This window comes from Gobius niger, assembly GCF_951799975.1.
Source record: "Gobius niger genome assembly, chromosome: 13".
Classification (NCBI taxonomy): Eukaryota; Metazoa; Chordata; class Actinopteri; order Gobiiformes; family Gobiidae; genus Gobius; species Gobius niger.
In genome coordinates this window covers 12,946,463-12,966,565 of record NC_136864.1, presented here as the reverse complement: position 1 = coordinate 12,966,565, position 20,103 = coordinate 12,946,463, and the positions used below count along the sequence as shown (strand labels likewise).

The window sequence follows — 20,103 nt, the reverse complement described above, 5'->3', positions numbered from 1 at the left end:
CAAGACTCTTTTGTATACATAAATATCACAAATGCTATTTTTTTGACATTTTAAGTTGAGTTATGAATGTTGAATTATAGGATAATGTGCACTTTTATTTTCCCTGCTGATTTTCGTTGAAGTTTGTGAGAAATCGTAAAGGATGAGTCAGGCAGATGCAAGTTCAAAGTGGAGGTGGGGACACTTGGACGCGTCTCTGAGCTGACGGACTTATCGGCTGCCCACAGAAGTCCGGGTCAAACCTGTGAACTCAGCTGCCTTTGAACGGGACATGTGCGGTTCAGCGGGACAGGGGCATTCAGGACACGCTATTCCTTTATCTGTCCATCACATTTTTTTGTTTTTGAGCTGGACAATGAGATGCCTCTGTCTTTTTGATATTTTGAATGTCTTTTAATATTGGACAGAGTGCTTTAGAGATAGGCTTAAGTAAACTTCATGTTATCAAGTACAAGGGAAATCATGCACTGCCTGGTGGCCGAGTGGCTTGTTTGAAGCACTTGTTAATTAAAGACTACAGACCAAACAAAAATCTAAAGCATGCCAACCAAAAGTATATATATTTTTTTATTTAGTGCAACAATACAGGCTCCTTTTTAGGCCCATGCTTATATGAAGTGATGTTCCAGCCAAATACAATCGTGCTCAATGGTTTTTTTTTTTTTTTGTGATTTAGTGATTATGTGAACCATTTATGGTCAAAGAGCAGAGTTTGCTATTTTTAAATCCTAATGAAAAAAGAAAGTGTCAAAATGACCCTGATAAAAAATAAATATACGGAGTATTGCCCTCTTTAACATCAGTGACAGTGAGTCTTTTGTGGTAGTTGTGGATGAGGTAAAACGGCCCATTCTTCTTGGCCAAAAGCCTCCAGTTCCTGTAAAAGTCCCGGGCTGTTTGGCATGAACTGCACGTTTGAGCTCTCCCCACAGTGGTTCAATGATGTTGAGGTCAGGAGACTGAGATGGCACTAACGGGACCTTCACTTTATTCTGCTGGAACATTTTCTTTGGTAACGTGGAAGCAAGAATCCAAATCAGCACAATGTGTTTCTGTGGTAATCCAGTTCGCCTCGCCATCTAATAAAGTGCAGACAATTTATCCTTGTGAAGAATTGGGATGTGCGGAAGCTAGACACCATTTTGGGGCTGCGGTTAATAGTTTACGCTCAACTGCCTCTAACTTTCACGATGTGGAAATGTGAGGAAATGGATATTGCAGCTTTAATATTTCCACACAACAGGAGCATATACAATAGATTGGAGGCAACTGAGGTGAGCATAGAGTGAAGTAGTGAGAATGAGGAAGGTCGAGAGGAATTATAATTTATTTGCTTCCATTATTTTAAAGTTCTCTTTCATGGAAAGGAGATTGCTCCTGTCTCGTCTCATATCTGTCTGATGCGAGTGTTACTGAAGTGTTGACGAAGCGTGAAGGCGAGCGCAGCTTCTCTTTGTTTTATGTGATAAACTGGTGATGTCACTGTGGGTAAACATTCATTATGGCGCTGATAGGGTCTGCAAATGTGTGTTCACCAAGATGGGAAACAGACAAGCTGTTTAATAAAGGCTGAGTGCAACTTGTAAATGATGTAAAAGTACTTTTATCAGTAGCAGCAGTGAGGTGTTGTGAGTGAGCGTTGGCTGGAGGAACTTCTATAATTCTCAGTATTTGAGGTGATTGGTAAAAATAACTGAGCTCCGGAGCTTGTATCAATCTTTATGAGGCAGATTGCTTCGAACCACTGAGCCACAGCCTGTTTCACAGCAGCTGGTCACATGACCAAAGCCTCAATTGTCTCAGAAAGTGATGTAAACTATAAGTGATGTGTAAATGTGCTGCATTTTCCCCGTTTTCCCATTTAATCACGTATATATGGTGCACGTCTTTGGCACTTGGCTGTGGGAAACGTAAAGAGTGCGATCTACTGCAAATTAGCTCTGACTGAAGTAAAAAGATCATGCATTGATTCATTCTTTCATTCAAACCTTTATTTAACCAGAAAAAAAACTAATTAAGATAAAAAATTATTGGATGTCCTCCTGCCTCGGAACAGAACAGTGTCAGGAGACTGAGTCAGCCCCGCCCCGGAGCACTGACCCTCAGGAGCCTCTGCGGAGCTCCTGTGGGTCAGTCCGCAGGCCCCAGCAGCTGCATGAGTGGTTAGCTTGGTGCCTTCGCTTTCCATCCCAATGTCTCTTATGAGGCTTTAGAATCAATTTTATTTCAGTTTTTTGCAGATTTCTGGTAGGTTTTCGGAATGGAATGCAGCGTTTATCTGTCAAATAAAGATCCAGGAGCAGAGAAACGAAACTAGCCGCTGACATCACTTCCTACGCGTAAATATAACAAGGAAAATGGATTTAACTGATCAGAAACTCGCTTTTATTGTGCAGAGGTAAATAAATGGCAGATTATTGGAATGGTTGCGGGAAAGCTGCGATGACGCACTGATTTCACTGAGTTTTCTTGATTTTGTGTTAATAGTTGTGATCCCCTCAAAGTGAATTCCTGGAGGGACTTGAAATTAGAGAGTCATTTGCGAGGAAAGCATTGAAGTGTCGGCTTAACTAAGTGTTCGTGTAATGATCTCTCAGTCGTCCAGGTGACTATAGCTGCATTCATGTAAAACCATAGATTTAATAATTAGAGATAGCCGGTGTTCTATTCAGCCCCATTCATTGTAATGGTCCTGAGTATCTGTGAAATATACATGGCCACTGAATCTCCTCCAACGTAGCTTGTTCCTTAAGGGCAAAAAGGTGGGAAGCCCGGCTCTCGTAGGGCGGGTGGAGCCTCCACAAAGCTCCAGAGCTTGATTGACAGCTTCTGGGGAGGTCGATGCACCGAAAATTCTTCCACTTTTAGGGCTGCTGTACAAAAAACAGCGTAGTTAAAAATATTTCACCTACCCCAGCATTGTCACATGGGTCATAGTGATTTTTAGAAACCCTAACCCTAACCCAGGGGGTTGGTATTACAGCAATGTCATCTCCCCTGAGGACCATAGAGAAGCACATCCCTCACCATTGGGTAAAACAGAGTCACTCCCAATGATCCTGCAGAGCGAGCTTCAGGCAAAATCCTGACCAGCCCTGCCCTTGTCTCAGTCATTACTGTGTTATCCATACATAGACATTATGTCTCGTTTTGTAAAATGTTCATGTTGAGGTATTCGAATGTTACACTGGACAAAAAGACCTAAAATCCGGGAAGATTTAACCCAGTATATGTCCGTATTTGTCAAAGATCCGGAGAATATCCGGAGATATGCAAACCGTATCTTCGACGTATGCAAATTCGGATCTTCCCGGATCGGGACCACTTTTGTATCCGGGAATATCCGAACTCCGGATATTTATCCCTGAAATATACGGAGATATCCGGAAGCCAGTATATGTCCGTATTTGTCAAAGATCCGGAGAATATCCGAAGATATGCAAGCCGTATCTTCGAGGTATGCAAAGTTCAGATCTTCCCGGATCGGGACCACTTTTGTATCCGGGAATATCCGAATTCCGGATATTTATCCTTGACATATACGGATATCCGGATCCCGTATTCTCAAAAGATTCATCACGGATCTCCCCGCATATTTTCTGTATCTTCTAAAGATCGACGGATATAATCCCTCTTGTATCCGGAAAATATACGGAAACCGAATCTCCGATAGATCCATTTCGGATCCCCTTGCATATTATTTGTATATTTTTTTGGAAATCTCCGGATTTTTATTCCTTTGGTGCACCAAAATATCCTGAACCCAAATGCTTCACAGGTCCCGTCTGTGATCTCACATAAAATCTCGTTTGAAAAAGTTGGAATACTTACTGCATATTTCAGATATATCAAAATGCCTGTGCATCTTACAGTATATTTAAGTGAAGATACCATATTTCAGGAATCTCTAATTTATTAACCATGTCACATTTTGTAAATGTCAAACATTCAAAACATATTGAAAAATAAAAAAAGGTTGCTTTTACATAATACACTTGTCTGCAAAGCAGTTCTCTCTCCAAACTGAAATCAGATAATCAATTAATCTTTTCACATATGAACAATAAAAACACATTTATTTCCAATAACCTTTCAAGCTGTCCTGTTTGGAGAGAAGGGATATGACTTGAAGCAGTGTGGAAGTGCCACAACTAAACTAGATTTAATCTTGGACTAATGACAGGTAAAAACATGTACAATAGGCAAATCCTCTAGCCAGACTTGGATCCACTTTTGGAGATTGGTCCCTGGGGGCGGTCCTGCCATCACTCACTGCTCCTGGCGGGTTGTCCCAGCAGCGTCAAAGGATGGGTCAAATGCCAAGGACACTTATCGTTGTATAGTTGATGTATAATGACAAATAAAGCGCCTTAATCTTAAACTGTACCAGGACTAAACCTGAACTGAACCAAGACTTGAAACAGTACACAACTAGTACTAACATAAACCAGGACAGACAATGCAACCCGATTAAATTGACAAGGCAAAAACACCACATCAATGGGTTAGTAATGGCTCTCGATTAGGGCGGCACAATTGTATATTAATATCAATAACATTCTTTTAGACTTGTGTTGTAATCATCAATTTTTAAGATTCAAGATTAAGTTGAGACTCACTTTGACGTCACATTTTACACATAAGAGCATAATCACTAGAGTAAAAACTTCACACATGCATTTCAGAACATGAGGACAGATTTAGTTTGGAATTACCTAAGAATTGCAGTCATTTCCAATTTGATTTGAAAACAATTAACTGTGCAGCCCTATGCGACGCGTGGGACAAATATTTTTTCATTCGCCAAGGCAAAATAAAAATAAAGCTATGATCAATAGCTGATAAATTGTATCCATCGCCAGAGCTTATTAAAAAGGTAACTGTGTTCTGTGAGAGAAGTCGCAACATCATGACCACACAGGTTGGACAGTCCGCCTTGTCCGACTGTTTCATTACATTACACAGTTGTGAGGCTGGGTGTCTCTTTGTCCTCTTCAGAAAAACAGCAAGCAGAGGAGCCCCATCAGCCAGTGGCCTCCACTTTCACAGGATTCAGGTGCTTCAAGAAAAAAATAAAAATACATAAATATGTTTTGTTTATATACAGTAAATCAGCATCAAATACTTTTTGCACAAAGCCCTACATGCATGTAAGGATAGCTTTTGTTTGCTCACTTAATTTGAAATGCGTTTAGCTTACCTGTTTGTCTTGGCATGAAGATGGCCTTGAAATATGCTCTATTGTGCTCATAAGGGTTGCATGTTCCTGAAAAAAAAAAGCAAGGCAATGTCACTAAGGAGTGCTTAAAAAAAAAAAGTATCTTGAAGGAAGCGAATGATAAAATAAGCAGTTAGATGAACACAGACTGTAGGTCAAACCTAGTATTAATGGAGACAAATCTAAGTGTTTATCTTGGAAATCTGATTCAATGTTTTTGCCCCCATGTCTGAATGAGTAGATATGCAGAAACAAGGCTTTAACAAAAGGTAAAGAATCAAATCTAATCTCCTAGCAAACAGTTCACAACTCACACAAAGGTTTCTTCACCAGGCTGTGGTTCACAGAGAAAGTCACGTTGGCTCTGCGCTGTCCATTTCTCCAGCTCGGTCCTCCCTCTGTGTCTCCAGTGTCCTCATCTGCAGCTCCTCACTGTTCATGTGCAGCACTGCAGGTGACAAAACTGAGTTTCATTTGGCCAACCTAGTATGTAAAACCACAGTGTAGGAGAGGCTTTCCTGTACTAACCTTATTGGTGGGCCTCAGATTGTGGTCTTCCTCTTCTCCAGGTTCAATGTGGCCTTTCTGGCTGTGTGAGCCACTGTTGAGAAGAAGCCAACAGAGCATCCAAGAGGCTCTGTGCACACAAGCGACACATCAGCCGCTGGTTTTCCACTCTGGTTATTTTCCTATCGAAGATTAGTACAATAAATATTTCAAAATGGATGGATGTAACACGACTTCACTTGAGGATAATGTGTGTTCATAATGGAGGGTGTGAAATGGCACCAAGATCATAACTAAGTGATGTCTTTAGTTTAAATTAGAACATTTAACATTAACTTTCAGTATTCTCATCCAACACATTTCCAGTGCTTGCAGCCTGCCACATGTGTTCAAAATACTGCTAATCTTTCATGAGAAAAGGATGTATATGTACTATATATGGTAAACAACACATTACTTTGTAAAAAGTGTTGAAAATAACCTATGTCTGGCTCTTCTCCCTCAACTGCAGTGGTGTCATCTCTTCTTCCCTGCACACCACTTCCTGTCTGCCAGTACCCTGTTAAAAGACAAATATGGTGAAGTTGAGGCTCATTAGACAGATAAATAGTATTTTGCATAGGGGGAAAGGAAATAATTTCTGTACAGCACTTTTCACAGAACACACCCAAAGCCCTACGTAAGGGACACAAGCTTCCAATTATTGCCAACGTACCCTCTCACCACCACCGCCAACTTACTCAAGCTGCCCGATATTTCCGCATGGTCTTCCATCGTGGTACAATCCCGCCCAAGCTGCTCAGCCTCTGACACCTGGCTCGAACAGGCATTGTCAAAGTGGCATGGCCTGTAAATAAGAATAATCATTACATTCTAAAAACACAACAAACAAGATAAAAAACTAAAGGCAGATGATCCAAACATCTGTTGGGACATTAATATTTTTCCCTCCCAATGCACGGCCTTACAAACTTCCAGAAAGGCTGATTTAAAACAGTATGACAAAAATATGATTGAACTTACTGTCCTAAATGGTCACATTTACAGAGCGCCTTTCTACCTACTTTTGAAGCACTAAAAGCGCTTTACCTCAAGGAATCACTCGCCCATTCACACTCATACACCTGTGTATGCAGACACTGGAGGCAAGGTGGGGAAGTGTTTTGCCCAACGACACAATGACAGTGCGCACCTGTCCGAATGGATCTAAACACATAAAACAAAACAGGCTGATACAGTATATAACAACCCTTTAGTTTTCTTTTTCATTTTTTTTACTTGCCTCATATCGACATCCACCCTGGTCCTCATCCATGTGTGGACAGCATTCAGATCCATCCAAAACTTTTGTGGCAAAGCAAATATAGACATTATTAATAGTAAAAGCATAACAGTAAATGATTACAAGATGCAAACGAGATTGAATGCAGCAAGAAAGTGCAATATTTTTGGCACTTAGCAAATAAGGTAAGAAAATAATGAGTAATACTTATTTTTACCAGGTTTGTGCTGGCTTGACACACACAGTCTGTCTCAGAGACACACACTTAAAGTTTAGTCTTTTAAGCTTTAAAAATAAAACAGCGCCAAACAGTGTAAATATTAAAATTTTTGGTGCAAGGCATTAATGTCTAGGACTAAATGCATTATTAATATTATCATGTTGTTTTGTAAATGACATGACTCAGTCCAATTTATTAAAATAGAAGGCTATGCAGCACAATTAAGTGGCAAACTAATTTTAACTATGACCAAAAAAAACGGTTGGCTTATCTTTAGCTCATTTATTAGACTTGTATTTTGTAACCTAGGGACAGTAGAAAATAATGTGAGTGTTTTGTCTGATTGCTAGCGACACAGTGCCAATATCCTCCGTGAAGTAAAATACTTACGTAAATGCCAGACATCGGTCGTTAGATAAAGCTAGCCATTAGCACAAGTATGCTAACTTAGCATGCTAGCTATCTAACGGTTCTCGGCGCGGAGTTCTAGTCCCAAGGATCCAGTTTTGGTTTTTGGTTTGCTTCGACTTCTCCCACCCGAGGCTTAGTCGATGTTGTGTCCATTTCACTCTGCTGGGTCCAAGTCCGAAGAAAACGTACATTAGGAAGAACTTTTTCTCTCTCCGTGTCTCCGGAGCTCGCACCGCTCCCCGCTCTGGCCGCAACACAGACTGTACAGCGCGAGCGCCCGTCTCTGTTCCTCCCGCCCACAACAGGTGCACGAGCCAATCGGCTTTCGCGCCACAACTATTTCAAAATAATCTAGCTCCCTGATTGGTTCTTATTTTTCGGTTGAATGTAGTTATTTTCCGGTATGTTGAAGCATAGTCGTAATTTTGAGTGTATTTTCAACTTTAGACGCCATTGCCAATGCAAGGATCAATATTCGCTTCTTTTAGTAGAAGAAACTTGTGACGCGCGTCAAGGTCTCAATGGCACAGTAGACAGTGCGCGTGCATGTGCCCCCTCCTCCACCCCACCACCCAACTCCTGTTTAAAGTTTTAGGCCATGTCACCCTCATATCTACAAATATGATTGAAAATGTACCAAGATTGAACCTGCGAGAATCCAGAATGGATATTTTTCCGGATTTGTCGCGGATAGTCATATCTCACAGATCCGGAGAGATGCACCACTTGATCTGTACAGTAACATTAACAAGCTCATAAAGTGGGGCTTTATATTGTCTAAATATCTCCAAAACACAACCCGTACATACGTAAAGATCGTTTAATGAAATATTGCCAAATAAAAAAATACTGACATTTTAAATTCTCAGATCCGGAAAGATAATTATATGCATATGTCAGGATCTGTGACAGATCAGATCCTCCCGGATTTTCCAGGATATTTCCGGATATCTGACAGATCCGTGAGCTAGGATCTTATTATATCTTCCCGGATTTTAGGGCTTTTTGTCCAGTGTTATTTAGCTTCATTTATCCTTGATATCCACTTTAAGGCCATATGAGTGTATCATTAAAAAGCTATAATTTGGAAGAAATCAATATTTTTAATCCCCTCCAGTCCACCATTGTGCAATCTCATTTTAGCTCAGTGTAAGAGCTCGGGCGGGACATTGGTCTTAGCTCCCAAATCTCCTGCACTCCATTGCTCTCTAATGCAATTAACTGCACTGGTGGGAGAACCGGCGAGGAGAGCTCGACTAACTTCTGATTAATCCGGCCACATTTCCCGCTGCCCTGTTGGTTTATGGCAGCGTTTATGTATGTGCGTCTGCATTGCACGCAGAAATCCATCGCCGCGGGGCATCGACTTAGACTTTTCGCGGTCGATGATAGAAGAGGGCAGATATTTTAAGGCGAGAGGCGCGGGACAGTCCAAAGTGAGGTTTCTCAAATGGACGTGGTGCCAAGGTGCCGGACTGCACTCTGTAATGAATTCCCCCCAGCTCTGAGTCCATTTATGTAAGAGTTTTATTCGGCTAATATCTGCGGGAACAGCTCTGTCTGCATGGGGATCGTTTCTGGAATCATGTGACATCGAACTCACACACACTCCCGCCACAAGTCAGTATAAGGATAGATCATTAGTTTTAGTGCGTTTATATTAAGAATTATAAGGCGAGACGCATTTGCCCCTGAACTCGTCCCTTTTTGTGTTTTTAGACATATCTATGTAAGAGAATGTATTACAAGTACAAAGTTATACAATTCTCATGCAAAAACAAAACAATCTTTGGGTTACCTACCTAAGTGGTGACGTCACAGCTCTACTTCCGGCGTCGTAGATAGATGTGTGAGAAACTGCAAAAAACTCTTTAATACAACAATCAATATTTCCGAAACTCAACGGGGAGTGACTGAACATACTTATTTATCAGGCCCATGAGCCAAAAATGCCGCACCTACTGCTAAAAAAGTATTATTTACTAAAATCGGTACTTCCAGTTTAGCGGAGATAAATGCTAACGGCGGAGCAGCTACGCTAACCCGACGCTAAGTACCGACTTTAGTCAATAATACTTTTTTAGCAGTAGGTCTGGCACCTATGTTGTCACATTTTTGTTATGTTTTTGTAGCATTTTTTTCTGTTGTTTTTGCCATGTTCTAGTTGTGTTTTTTGAGACTGTTCTATTGTGTGTTTGTCTCTTTTTTTGTCACATTTTTGTCACTTTTTTGCGATGTCTTTGCCGCGCTTTTGTAACTGTTTTATTGCGTTTTTGTCACTTTTTTTGCCATGCTTTTGTAGCATTTTTTGTAGCTTTTTTGTGACATTTTTGTTGCGTTTTCATCCTCGTTTACATCTCGTTTTCAGCGCTATTTTGGCGCTTAAACTTTTAGAAGAAGCCAAACTGGAGAAAATGTGCTTGTTTCATGTGAAGGTTAAGAGGTTAAAAGCATTGCTCCAAAGACTTTTATTGTTTCTAAAAATACAGTTTCCTTTGATTGACAAGGTCTGGAGAACTGAGAAGGCTTGTGGTTGCTTCCCACCTTTATGTCCTTTTTTGGAACATGCTCTCGCTCTGTAGGAGGAGACTGGATTCCCTCTCGAATTGTGTTATTAATGTAAATGGGGAGAGGAATGACGGTCTACTAATAATATGTCTATGGTCCATCTTCTCTGTGGCCATATAGTTGATTCATATTACATTTACCCCAGAATAAGAAATCTAGTTAAACTGAAGAGCGTTCCCACTGATTTCCCATTGAGTTCCCACTTAAGCGAGAGTTCTCCTGCTAATAACTACAGTAACAGCTTGATCTGCATTGAGCCGTCTCGTTTTACCAGTTTCTGTTAAACGGCCGCACAGAATATCTGCCCTTGTCACTTAAAATGTCCGAAACGGTGATATAAAAATGCCCGTGGTGGCTCTTCCCAGTAGAGCTTTAGAGCCAGGCCATATGCCCATTATTAAAATCGCTTCAAAGTTTTTAACAGCCAATCAAGAGCTGTGCTTTGGGAGATTCACCGTGGAAGGTCTTGTTGTAAATCTTACGCTTGTCCCGTATAAAGCCATTATAGACTAGAGTGGAGGCAATTAATTTGAAAATTGGGGTTTTATTGTCAAATTCTTACATTGGTAGGCGGGAGCGGTACTGCTCCAATTCCAAATCGGTTTTATAACTTTTTTCCGATACCGCAGCAGAGCCCCATCCAATTTGTATGTGAATAAGAAAATAAAGAATTGCCAGGGGATACATGCTGCCGTCTTTATAGGCCTTACTCGATTATTCTGTTCACAAACAATGAAAGTGGGAGCAAGTGAAGTTTTAAAAGTTATTCCTTGTGGTCCAAAGTCACGGCTTCATAACTTTCCCAATGCGTTTCTGACATCCAATTCTTCTCTAGGAAGTGAAACTTTACTGTGACGGTACAAGAACAGCAACTGCGAACTTGTCAGTCGATGATCGATAAAAATCCTGGATGATTAAAGCAGCTCTTGCCCCTGGAGGCCATAAGCGCAACTGCAGGTGTCGTAGCAAGTTGCAATTTTTTTTTAAAGGATCTGTATCATGCTATTTAGCCATCCCAAAGTAAAGTATTTTCTGGAGGTATTCTTCCAACCCGGAAGACAAAGCGCTTGGATTCAGTTAACTCTGCCCCCTCTGTCCGCTCATACAACTTTATCATAGTATAAATATAAATATCACAGCAATAAGTTAAGTTATTTCACGATGCAGTTATAAGGAGTTGACATCTACAACACAGCTTCGTAAATGGCTAACACACAAGCTAACACGCGTTTTGATTGACTCACCGCTCTGTCCTGGCCACTCCATCATCAGGTGTTTACATTATGGGACTCGTGTTGGTTATAAAAGTTAATCCACTTTGATTCTGGCGAAGGTCAGTCGCCGAATCCCGGAGAGAAATTCCAACTTCTGGCGAGTGGCCTCTAAATAAAGTCTGTCCTCTCGTAGCCAAAATCTTCGCCACATTATCGTTAGGTAAGAAAAAAGAACGGGTGTCCAGAGTAGGTTAGAAAGAGCTTCACAGCTTTCGGAGGAAACATGACATCTGTGCAGACGCTCAGGGGGTGCGTTTGTTTTCAAGCAGCGCGGACGAGTCAGGCACTTCCTTTTTTTTTTCTCCCCCTTACGACAGAAATAATGAAAAAGCTGTTTTACAAATTAAAATCAGGCCATAAGAATTTGATAAGGAAATAGCATAACAAAATGGTTAAAAGTTCCAAAAAGTAAATTTTGCAGGATATAGGCCCTTTAACTTATTAGTTGTCTGTGAGAGTAAATACTACGCTGACAAAAAAGGCAAAGGGATAGAGGGATATTGAGCATTCACTTACACAATGGAAATTATTTTTTTCACACAAACTTGGCTGTAAATACTAGTGGCGCTAGCCCGCACTTAGCTTTGCCCGTTAGTCTGTTAGCTTCTTCTTCGTGATTCTATTAGTGTGTGTTGGGCCTCCGAACCGGTGCCAATCAAGTTGCAATTGTGGTTTCGGGCCAGAGACACCAGGGGGAGATGAAAGACCCCACAATTTATGATAAACAAGTAGCTTAGTTTTGCTTTAAGATGCACAGAGATCTTGATTTCAGGGAGAGAAGCCGTCCTGATTTTAACTCCCTCTTCCATTGGGTTGGAAAGTAGACAGCCCACGTCTAAATTTTAATCCTAACATTTACATAACATGCATTATAATTCACTTTTTTATGCTCTAGAATAATCGCCTGCTGTGTTGCAATGTTGGTCTTTGCCATCTTTGAAATATGCAAAACAGACATCATACAGAATAAATTAGTTTGAAAGAAAACCCAGCCTCTCCATACACTTCATAAGATGATATAAATCCATCACGCCTTGTCTGAATATTGAATAATAGTGGATTTCTCCAGACTTTTTCTCATGCAGCTTGTTGTTTTGTCAGCGCAGTTTCTGAAAAAGTAATTTTGGAGTCCTATTTATTCATAGCACAAGATGTCATATTGACAGATGAGCAAATGCAGCCCTTTTGGTCCAGAGTCCTGAAGTAAATAAAGTCCCAGTTTACTCAATGTGATGTTATGCAACTTGCAAGCAAATTCACTTCTTTCGGAGAGAGAACTCATTTAAATTTGAAAAGCAAATGCCTGGTTATTCAAGATGGTGTACTTAAAAGTTTGATTCAAAGAGTGCAGCTTCAGCCTTTTTGAAAGCTTAATTGTTTGATGAAAGACAACAGGCACAGTGATGAATATCTAGTGTAGTTCTGAGTTATGAGGACAGCATGACACTTTGACATTATAAGATGCTTTAGGTCCGGGGTAGGCAACGTCAGGCCAAATCCGGCCCTATAGCACAGAACCTCTAGCCCCCAATGTGATTTTGAGAAATATTATTATGCAAATAAGGGATCAAATACTCTAAAAATGTATATTTTTTATAGTGTATTTTTAAAATGTCCTTGCAGAACATCCCACTTGATCATATATAATGTAAAACAGTGATTCCCATGTGGTGGGTCGGGACTCTAAAGTGGGTTGCGAGCCTACAGGAAACTTTTTTTTCAATATTTTCCATCTGAAACTACACGGAAACACACTGAAGTCTGTTAAAATTGATATTATTGTTTTATTTTGATCATAATTTTCAGTCTTAAAGGAATAGTTCACCGTTTTTCCATACTGAGATATGTTCTTACCTGAGCTTAGATGAGTTGATACGTACCTGTCTGGTCTTTGTGTGTGCCCGTTGAGGAGCGTGGTAGCTACAAACTTCACCCTGTTTGGAGCTATAGGAATATACTGGGAGAGGCCAAATGCTAACAACATCTTGGGTCTTTTTGCTGAGACCAGACAAGTACGCATCAACTCGTCTAAGCTCAGGTAGGAACATATCTTAGTATGGAAAAGTGGTGAACTATTCCTTTAAAAGCAAATCTACGTCTTGTTCAATAAAAACATGAGGTAAATACAATATTTTATACGATATATGACAAAGTACAGTTTTATTTGGGTCGCAGCGTGTCATTAAAGTAATGGCGAGTCTGGAAGCTGGACCACTTTAGAACCACTCATGTATAACATTGGCATTTGCACAAAATGGTTCTTAACTTTAGGCTACAATGGTGAGGTTCAGCCCTCTGTGTTATGGCTCTGATGAAAATCCGTCACTCCGTGACGCAAACTTGCCTACCCCTGCTTTAGGTGGACTGATGATAACACTTTTCAAAACCCTACATCGCCTAGAAAGAGATTCCTGCTCCAAACATGCCATACAAAGCTGACCAAAACCAAGTATCTGCATCTCCTCTGCAAAGAAGCTGCAGCAACTGTGTAAATCTCAAACAAGTACGTCTCAGCCCCAGTGAAGAGTTATCGAGTGGAGAGGAAACAGTTGGTGTCTGTCAGTCTGTGGCTCCAGGCTCAACACTGTGTTATTTGCGCCGCTTTCTTCATTTGCTGTAGCGTTAGGTCTAAACCTCGGTGGATATATTTGTCCCATTACATCTGAGCAGTAATTCTGGTTCCAGTCAAGCTCTCAGACTTTGTTTAAGCAGTAACTCACTGCACAATCTCGCCCTCTGCACCACCTGGAGCCTCTGAAGATCAAGGGCGATTTATCAGACTTTTACTTTGCAGGACGTGCCCATTCATCGCAATCAAATTAAAATCACAAATTACAAAGACTGCAATTTAGACAGGTCAGTGTCTTGTGTGTCCTGCATTTATACACTATTCAGTACTGCAATGCTTATCAGGGGGAAAAGTACCATATTGTTTCAAAACTGTGCAGCCCTATTGTTTGATCCTTGGTCGTTTTGTACAGTTTTTTTTATTAATGCCTTGTTACTTTTAAGTCAAGTACATAAGGTCATCATTGTTTTTGTTTATGTACGAAACTACTCTTCTCTCTTTGGGGTTCATGAAGGTTAATGTGATCAAGTTTGTAGAGCCGCATTATCTAATAACAGTTCAAAATGTTATACTGTTTTTCTCTAGCTTTTGTGCAATAAAAACAAATTTTGTAATAGTTTTCTCATATTTAGATAACCAGTTATGTACTGCAATATAATGTGCGGTAACACTTTAATGATGACTGTGTAACTAAGCATTTGTATCATTTCTAGAACATTTACACAACTTTTCTCATCATTTGTTGATCATTTACAGTTGTGCTCAGAGGTTTACACAACCTGGCAGAATTTTAGATTTTTTTCACAATTTTTCAAAGAACATGAAAGATCACACAAAAGGTGTTTAGTTAGTGGTTTTGTGAAGCCATTTGTGGTGAAAAAAAATGAGTTTGCTCTTTTTAAATCATAATGAAAAGAGAAAGTTTATGATAAAGAAGAATGTTCTGTGGTAATAGTAGAATAAGCAGCTTATCAATATGTTTTTAAGTGCATATAAGCAAATTATTAGCATGTTACTAATGCTTATTAATATCTTATTAATACTTAACAAGCACACCTTAATTTAATGCTTTACCTTCTTTGTTGTCTTCATCATAGTTTAAATGTAATCTTCTTGCGCATGCCCTTATAGTCTCATAGTTTATTATTTAACTAAGTTATATGTTTTATGTTTCTTGTTGCATGATCGACCGAAAAAAAAAATCCTATTTGTGAACCTGTTCATAACCATGGCCATAAATTCTGATTCTGATTCTGAATGGGCCACTTTACCATTAGATTATATAACCCACAAAAGACTCCAAGCTGTCATTGATGCTAAAGGGGGAAATACACAGAACGGGGGTATGTAAACTTTGGATCAGGGTCATTTATTATACTTTAAAAATATATATATTATGATTTAAAAAAGCTAACTTTTGTGTGATCTTTCATATTCTTTGAAAAATGGTCAAAAAATCTACCAGGGTATGTAAACTTTTGAGCACAACTGTATAAGCGGCTTAACAGTGATTACTTTTATTGTCCTGTCAATGAATACATTTAGACCGTTCTCCTGAACCATTTCTGATTTGTCCCTGACCTTAACCAGACTCAGATGGAGCACATTGTCACATCTGTTTAAAGGCTTATACAGGTTAACAATGGTTTGTAAACTGAATGAAGCATTTTACCATGCACTACAAACTGCCTCATAGTGTACAATTATAGTTTTTATTACAAATCAAGTTGAGAGTTTTTATTTTTATTCATTTTGAACAGTTATGACAAAATGTGCCTTAATAAGATTCTTTAGGTTTGTCAAACAATTTTCAATTCTAGATATTTTATTATCGGCCATTTTCTTTTCCCAAAACATAATATTTATCGAATGTAAACTTTTGTTTTTGTGCTCGGGTTTCTCACAGCATCATGTCAACACTCCGGACCAAAGCTGTTGGTCGTTGCCTGTGGGGATGTGCACTGAGCCGCTCCTCTGAAGCATCAGCGCTCGCCCTGTGATTGGGACTTTGCATAAAGTTCAAATCAAAGCATGGATCACTGATTTGAGACATTTTAATGCCAGTTAAAGTCATCGCAGGGCGTCTTCACACTTATTGGGTCGCCCTGGTCTCGGTCCACTTCCCTAATTCGCATCATAATTGGTCGGGTTGGTGTTCATATTGAGGGTGTAGTACCAATATTGGCCAGAGGGGGCATTATGTATTATGACATTCATTGCATATTTGTATTATTTGTGAAAGATGCCATTTTTCCTATTTTTCTTAATTTTCTTTCCTTGACAATATGCTCTTTAATGGACTCTAATGTGATTAAACATAATATTGACCTAATGATGTCCTTCCTGCTCCCTCCAATGGTCTTTTCTCTCTCATTTCAATCCCCCTCTCCTTCACACACACTCGCTGGTTTCTCCCTTTTTGTCTAATTGTGTCTGTGTATGTTTGTTTTTTTGCGGCAGGATCACTCTAAACGGGATGAAGGTTTCGAGACCGGACGTCCGAATCGGCCGCTACCGAATGATTAAACACGAGAGAGACAAGCACAACGAGCCCAACCCTCAGAGGTACTGCATCACTGTCCACTACAGACTAATGCGAGGGACGACTGCAGCGGTAGCATTTAAATCAAAGGCAGCGGCGGTTTCACAGCGCTTCGCTTCACTTGTGCGTCATCTGCATCCCGACCACTGTGGTGCATTGGCTCAAACTGAACTGAGATCAATATTGGCCATTTTTATAGCTTTAAAAAGTGTATAGGAATAAATAGACTCAGCCTTCATTTCTTCAGGCAACCACCAGTTCATGTTCCACCAGTTTTTGATCTTGGCTAAAACTTGGCCAAACTACAAAATGCAGTTGATCATCTTCAGCTTTTTATTTCGAGTATGTCCCTCAAGACTATATAAAGTGTACTTGGAGATTACCCACTGCAGGTGAAAATAACTTAGAGGAACAGGCCACCATTTTTATATTTCTCCCAGTATATTCCTATGGCTCCAAACGGGGTGAAGTTTGACCAGACAGGTATGTATCAACTCGTCTAAGCTCAGGTAAGAACATATCTCAGTATGGAAAAACGGTGGCCTGTTCCTTTAATCCATGATACATACAGTATTTTATGTAATAATCCTGAAAAAATAGGATGAATCAACAGCGCACTGCTGTTTTAGGCTTTCTAAAGAGGGGTGCGGAGTATATCTAAGTAAATTCCATCAAAGCAATAAAAAAAAAAGTGTAAATAAACTTATATGTAAATATGATTAAATAGGATGGGAATGAGATGAGTTGAGATGAGAGATGAGATGATACTTTATGGATCTCACAGATGGAGAAATTGCATGACCCTTGAAATTAGTATATTGTGTTTTACTGTTGTTTGTATCCATATTTCAAGCTGTTGTGACCTGGAAGTTGGGCAATCCCTGTTTTAAGGTATCAGTTAAGTTTGGTAAACCAAATGCATTTTCTCCACTTTGGCTGTAGGCCAGTGTAACGCCTCATTTGAAAGCTAAGACCGCAAACAAGATCTTTTTCCTCACGTTGTTGCCAACACTTTTTTCATGTTCTTTTCATTTAATTTTTGCCACTTTTTGGTTGAGTTTTTGTCACATTTGTATTACTTTTTTGTTGCGTTTACATCCTTGTATTTTCCTTGTTGTTTCCTTCTTGTGTTTTGTCGCTGTTTTGATGCTTTTTTTCAAGAAGCGTTTCGATTTGGATTATGGGGAAAATGTGCTCGGTTCAAGTGAGGGTTAAGGGTTAATTAATACGCAAATCACCTCATTTTTGTTCAATTCATTCCATCAGCGCCACTTAGCGTATCAACCTTTTCTATTTTCCATAGCTGGCTACTGTATGACAATAATTACGTCCAAACGATTTGCTTTTGAGTTCATCTTCATTCGGACTGCGTGCAGTTTGCCCAAGAGCCATCAAGGTGACAATTGAACAGGAGGTAATAAAGGTAATTGCGCTGTATTAGGATTTTACAAGCAATTTAACAACAACATAACATATTTTATAATCACAGGAGAGTAGGCACAAACAAGCCAAATAAAAGCTTAAAGGAGGCAGACTTTTTTTTTAGAGCTTTTTACCATGTTACAAAGATCACAAAAACATCCATGGGGTTGAGTTTTGAGCCACTTACCTATGTCTGAGTAATCTTTGAATCATCTGTCGGGACTATAAGAAGTGTTGCTGCGGCAGCTTTTATATTGCCATAAGCTTCTCCTGCAGCCTTGTACACTATAGCCAGGAAGCAATCTCCTTACATTACGTTGGCTACGTTTACATGGAGACCAAAAATCTGATCATAATCTGATTTGTGGAGTTCTCAGATTATAGATGTGGCATGTAAACAATATAATCTGATATACATTATCTGATGACTCATATAATCTTATTTCTTTATTATCATTCACACGTGTACATAATAAACTAACCAGGAAAATACAGCAAAGATGCCAAATTACTGTCACAAAGACAAAGATCAAAAGATATTATGAAAAGACTGAATGTTTTTTTTATTAAAAAAAAAAAGAATGAAATGAAAAACACAAAAGTTATCAATGACACAACAATGCACATATGCAGAATTTCACTCCATCCTCAGTGTTGCGAGTTCGAGTCCCAGCTGTGATTATTTTTTACTCTTTAAATAATAGCTTCATTCTCTTCACCCTTACATTTTTTTTTAAGTTGAAGCTATTTGTATTTTACTTTACGCCTAAAGAAAATGAGACTGACCCCAGACATTTGAGCTACTAAACCAGTGCTGTATCCACTCGGCTACAAAGCACAAGACGCCAATGTCACATGGACATTATATGGAGGTGAAATCATTCTCCACCTGGTTCTGCTGCTGGGCCTGATTGAAGGAAGGGGTGGGGAAATAGTTCAGTTCCTCTGATGATCCAAATCTGCACTGCTTGTGTAGAACCTGCTGTTTAGGATTCTCTGATTTCTGAAGAGAATGTAAACACATCTGATTATTGGGTTGTCTGATTTCTCCAGTTATCTGATTTTTGTGCCTGCCAAGACTGAACATAGTCCAAAGGAAACTTTGAATAAGATTGAATGTAGCATTTTCTATCCAGCATCGTGTAGGAGAGCGATCAACATGTGTTTGAAGTAATTACCAAATACCTGCAACAAGCAAAAGTCTTAATCTTGTAATCTTAAAAATCTTCAGAGTTGGACTCGGCTCATGCAAAATTGATGCTGGCCCGACATGCAGAGAAATGAGACTCGCATCACTGTCCCAATTACTGATAGAACATTTCACTCTTGGCCGGATACTGAAAGATTCATGTATGTTGCTACTGAAAGACACAAGGACACTCTAAATAAATCACATCATGGCTTGTTTTCCACTTGTGCTGTATCGTCCAAAACATAAATATTCCAGCGCTTTCAAGCTATGACTTAATGTTGTAGTACTATTACAGCACACTTTAGAATTCCGTGGGTTTCAGTCATATAGCATATTCCTAAGGACCCCCATTTTACAATTTCTGACTCACTAATTGCTATTATGATGGTCCTAATTAACTTGTAACCCGTGGATAGACCGGGTTCACTTCTACAATTGGAGGTCAGGGTCAGCGTCCATTTTGCCGATGCGATTAAATAATGATATTGTGAGAAAATGTTCCACTTCAGTTAATTTCCCCTGACGGAGAAGAATTTTGCGGCAGTTCTACTGTAATTTCGTGTTGATATGTCCAGTAATTACAAAGATATTAATGATAAACCAGGTCAATTTAATAGAAAGCCATGGGCTTTTTGGAATGTTGTTATGTCATGTCACCACTTCTTTTTTGTTTATAGCTGTAAATACTGGACACATCCACATGGGAGAAATAAAAACTGAGCCACAGTTCACCATAAATGTAGTGATGATGGAATTAGTTTTTCATTTTTGCTTCAAAATGTGATTATTACATCTGCACCTGTTGTTTTCAGTAAACTCTGTAAAAAAAAAAAAAAAAACAGTAGATCGATGTTGATTCTCACCTAAAAAAAAAATTAAACTGGGTGTAAAAAATCTA

General features: G+C 39.5%; 1 protein-coding gene across 2 annotated transcripts in view; it reads left to right on the top strand.

The window, feature by feature from the left end:
- The window catches only part of b4galt2 (UDP-Gal:betaGlcNAc beta 1,4- galactosyltransferase, polypeptide 2), a 196,328-nt gene that overhangs the window by 162,844 nt on the left and 13,381 nt on the right, over positions 1–20,103 (top strand). For both annotated transcript variants that reach the window (XM_079569848.1, XM_079569847.1), the window contains one exon: positions 16,510–16,614. In XM_079569848.1, coding sequence (XP_079425974.1) covers positions 16,510–16,614 — 105 coding nt within the window. The remainder of the gene's footprint in view (positions 1–16,509; positions 16,615–20,103) is intronic.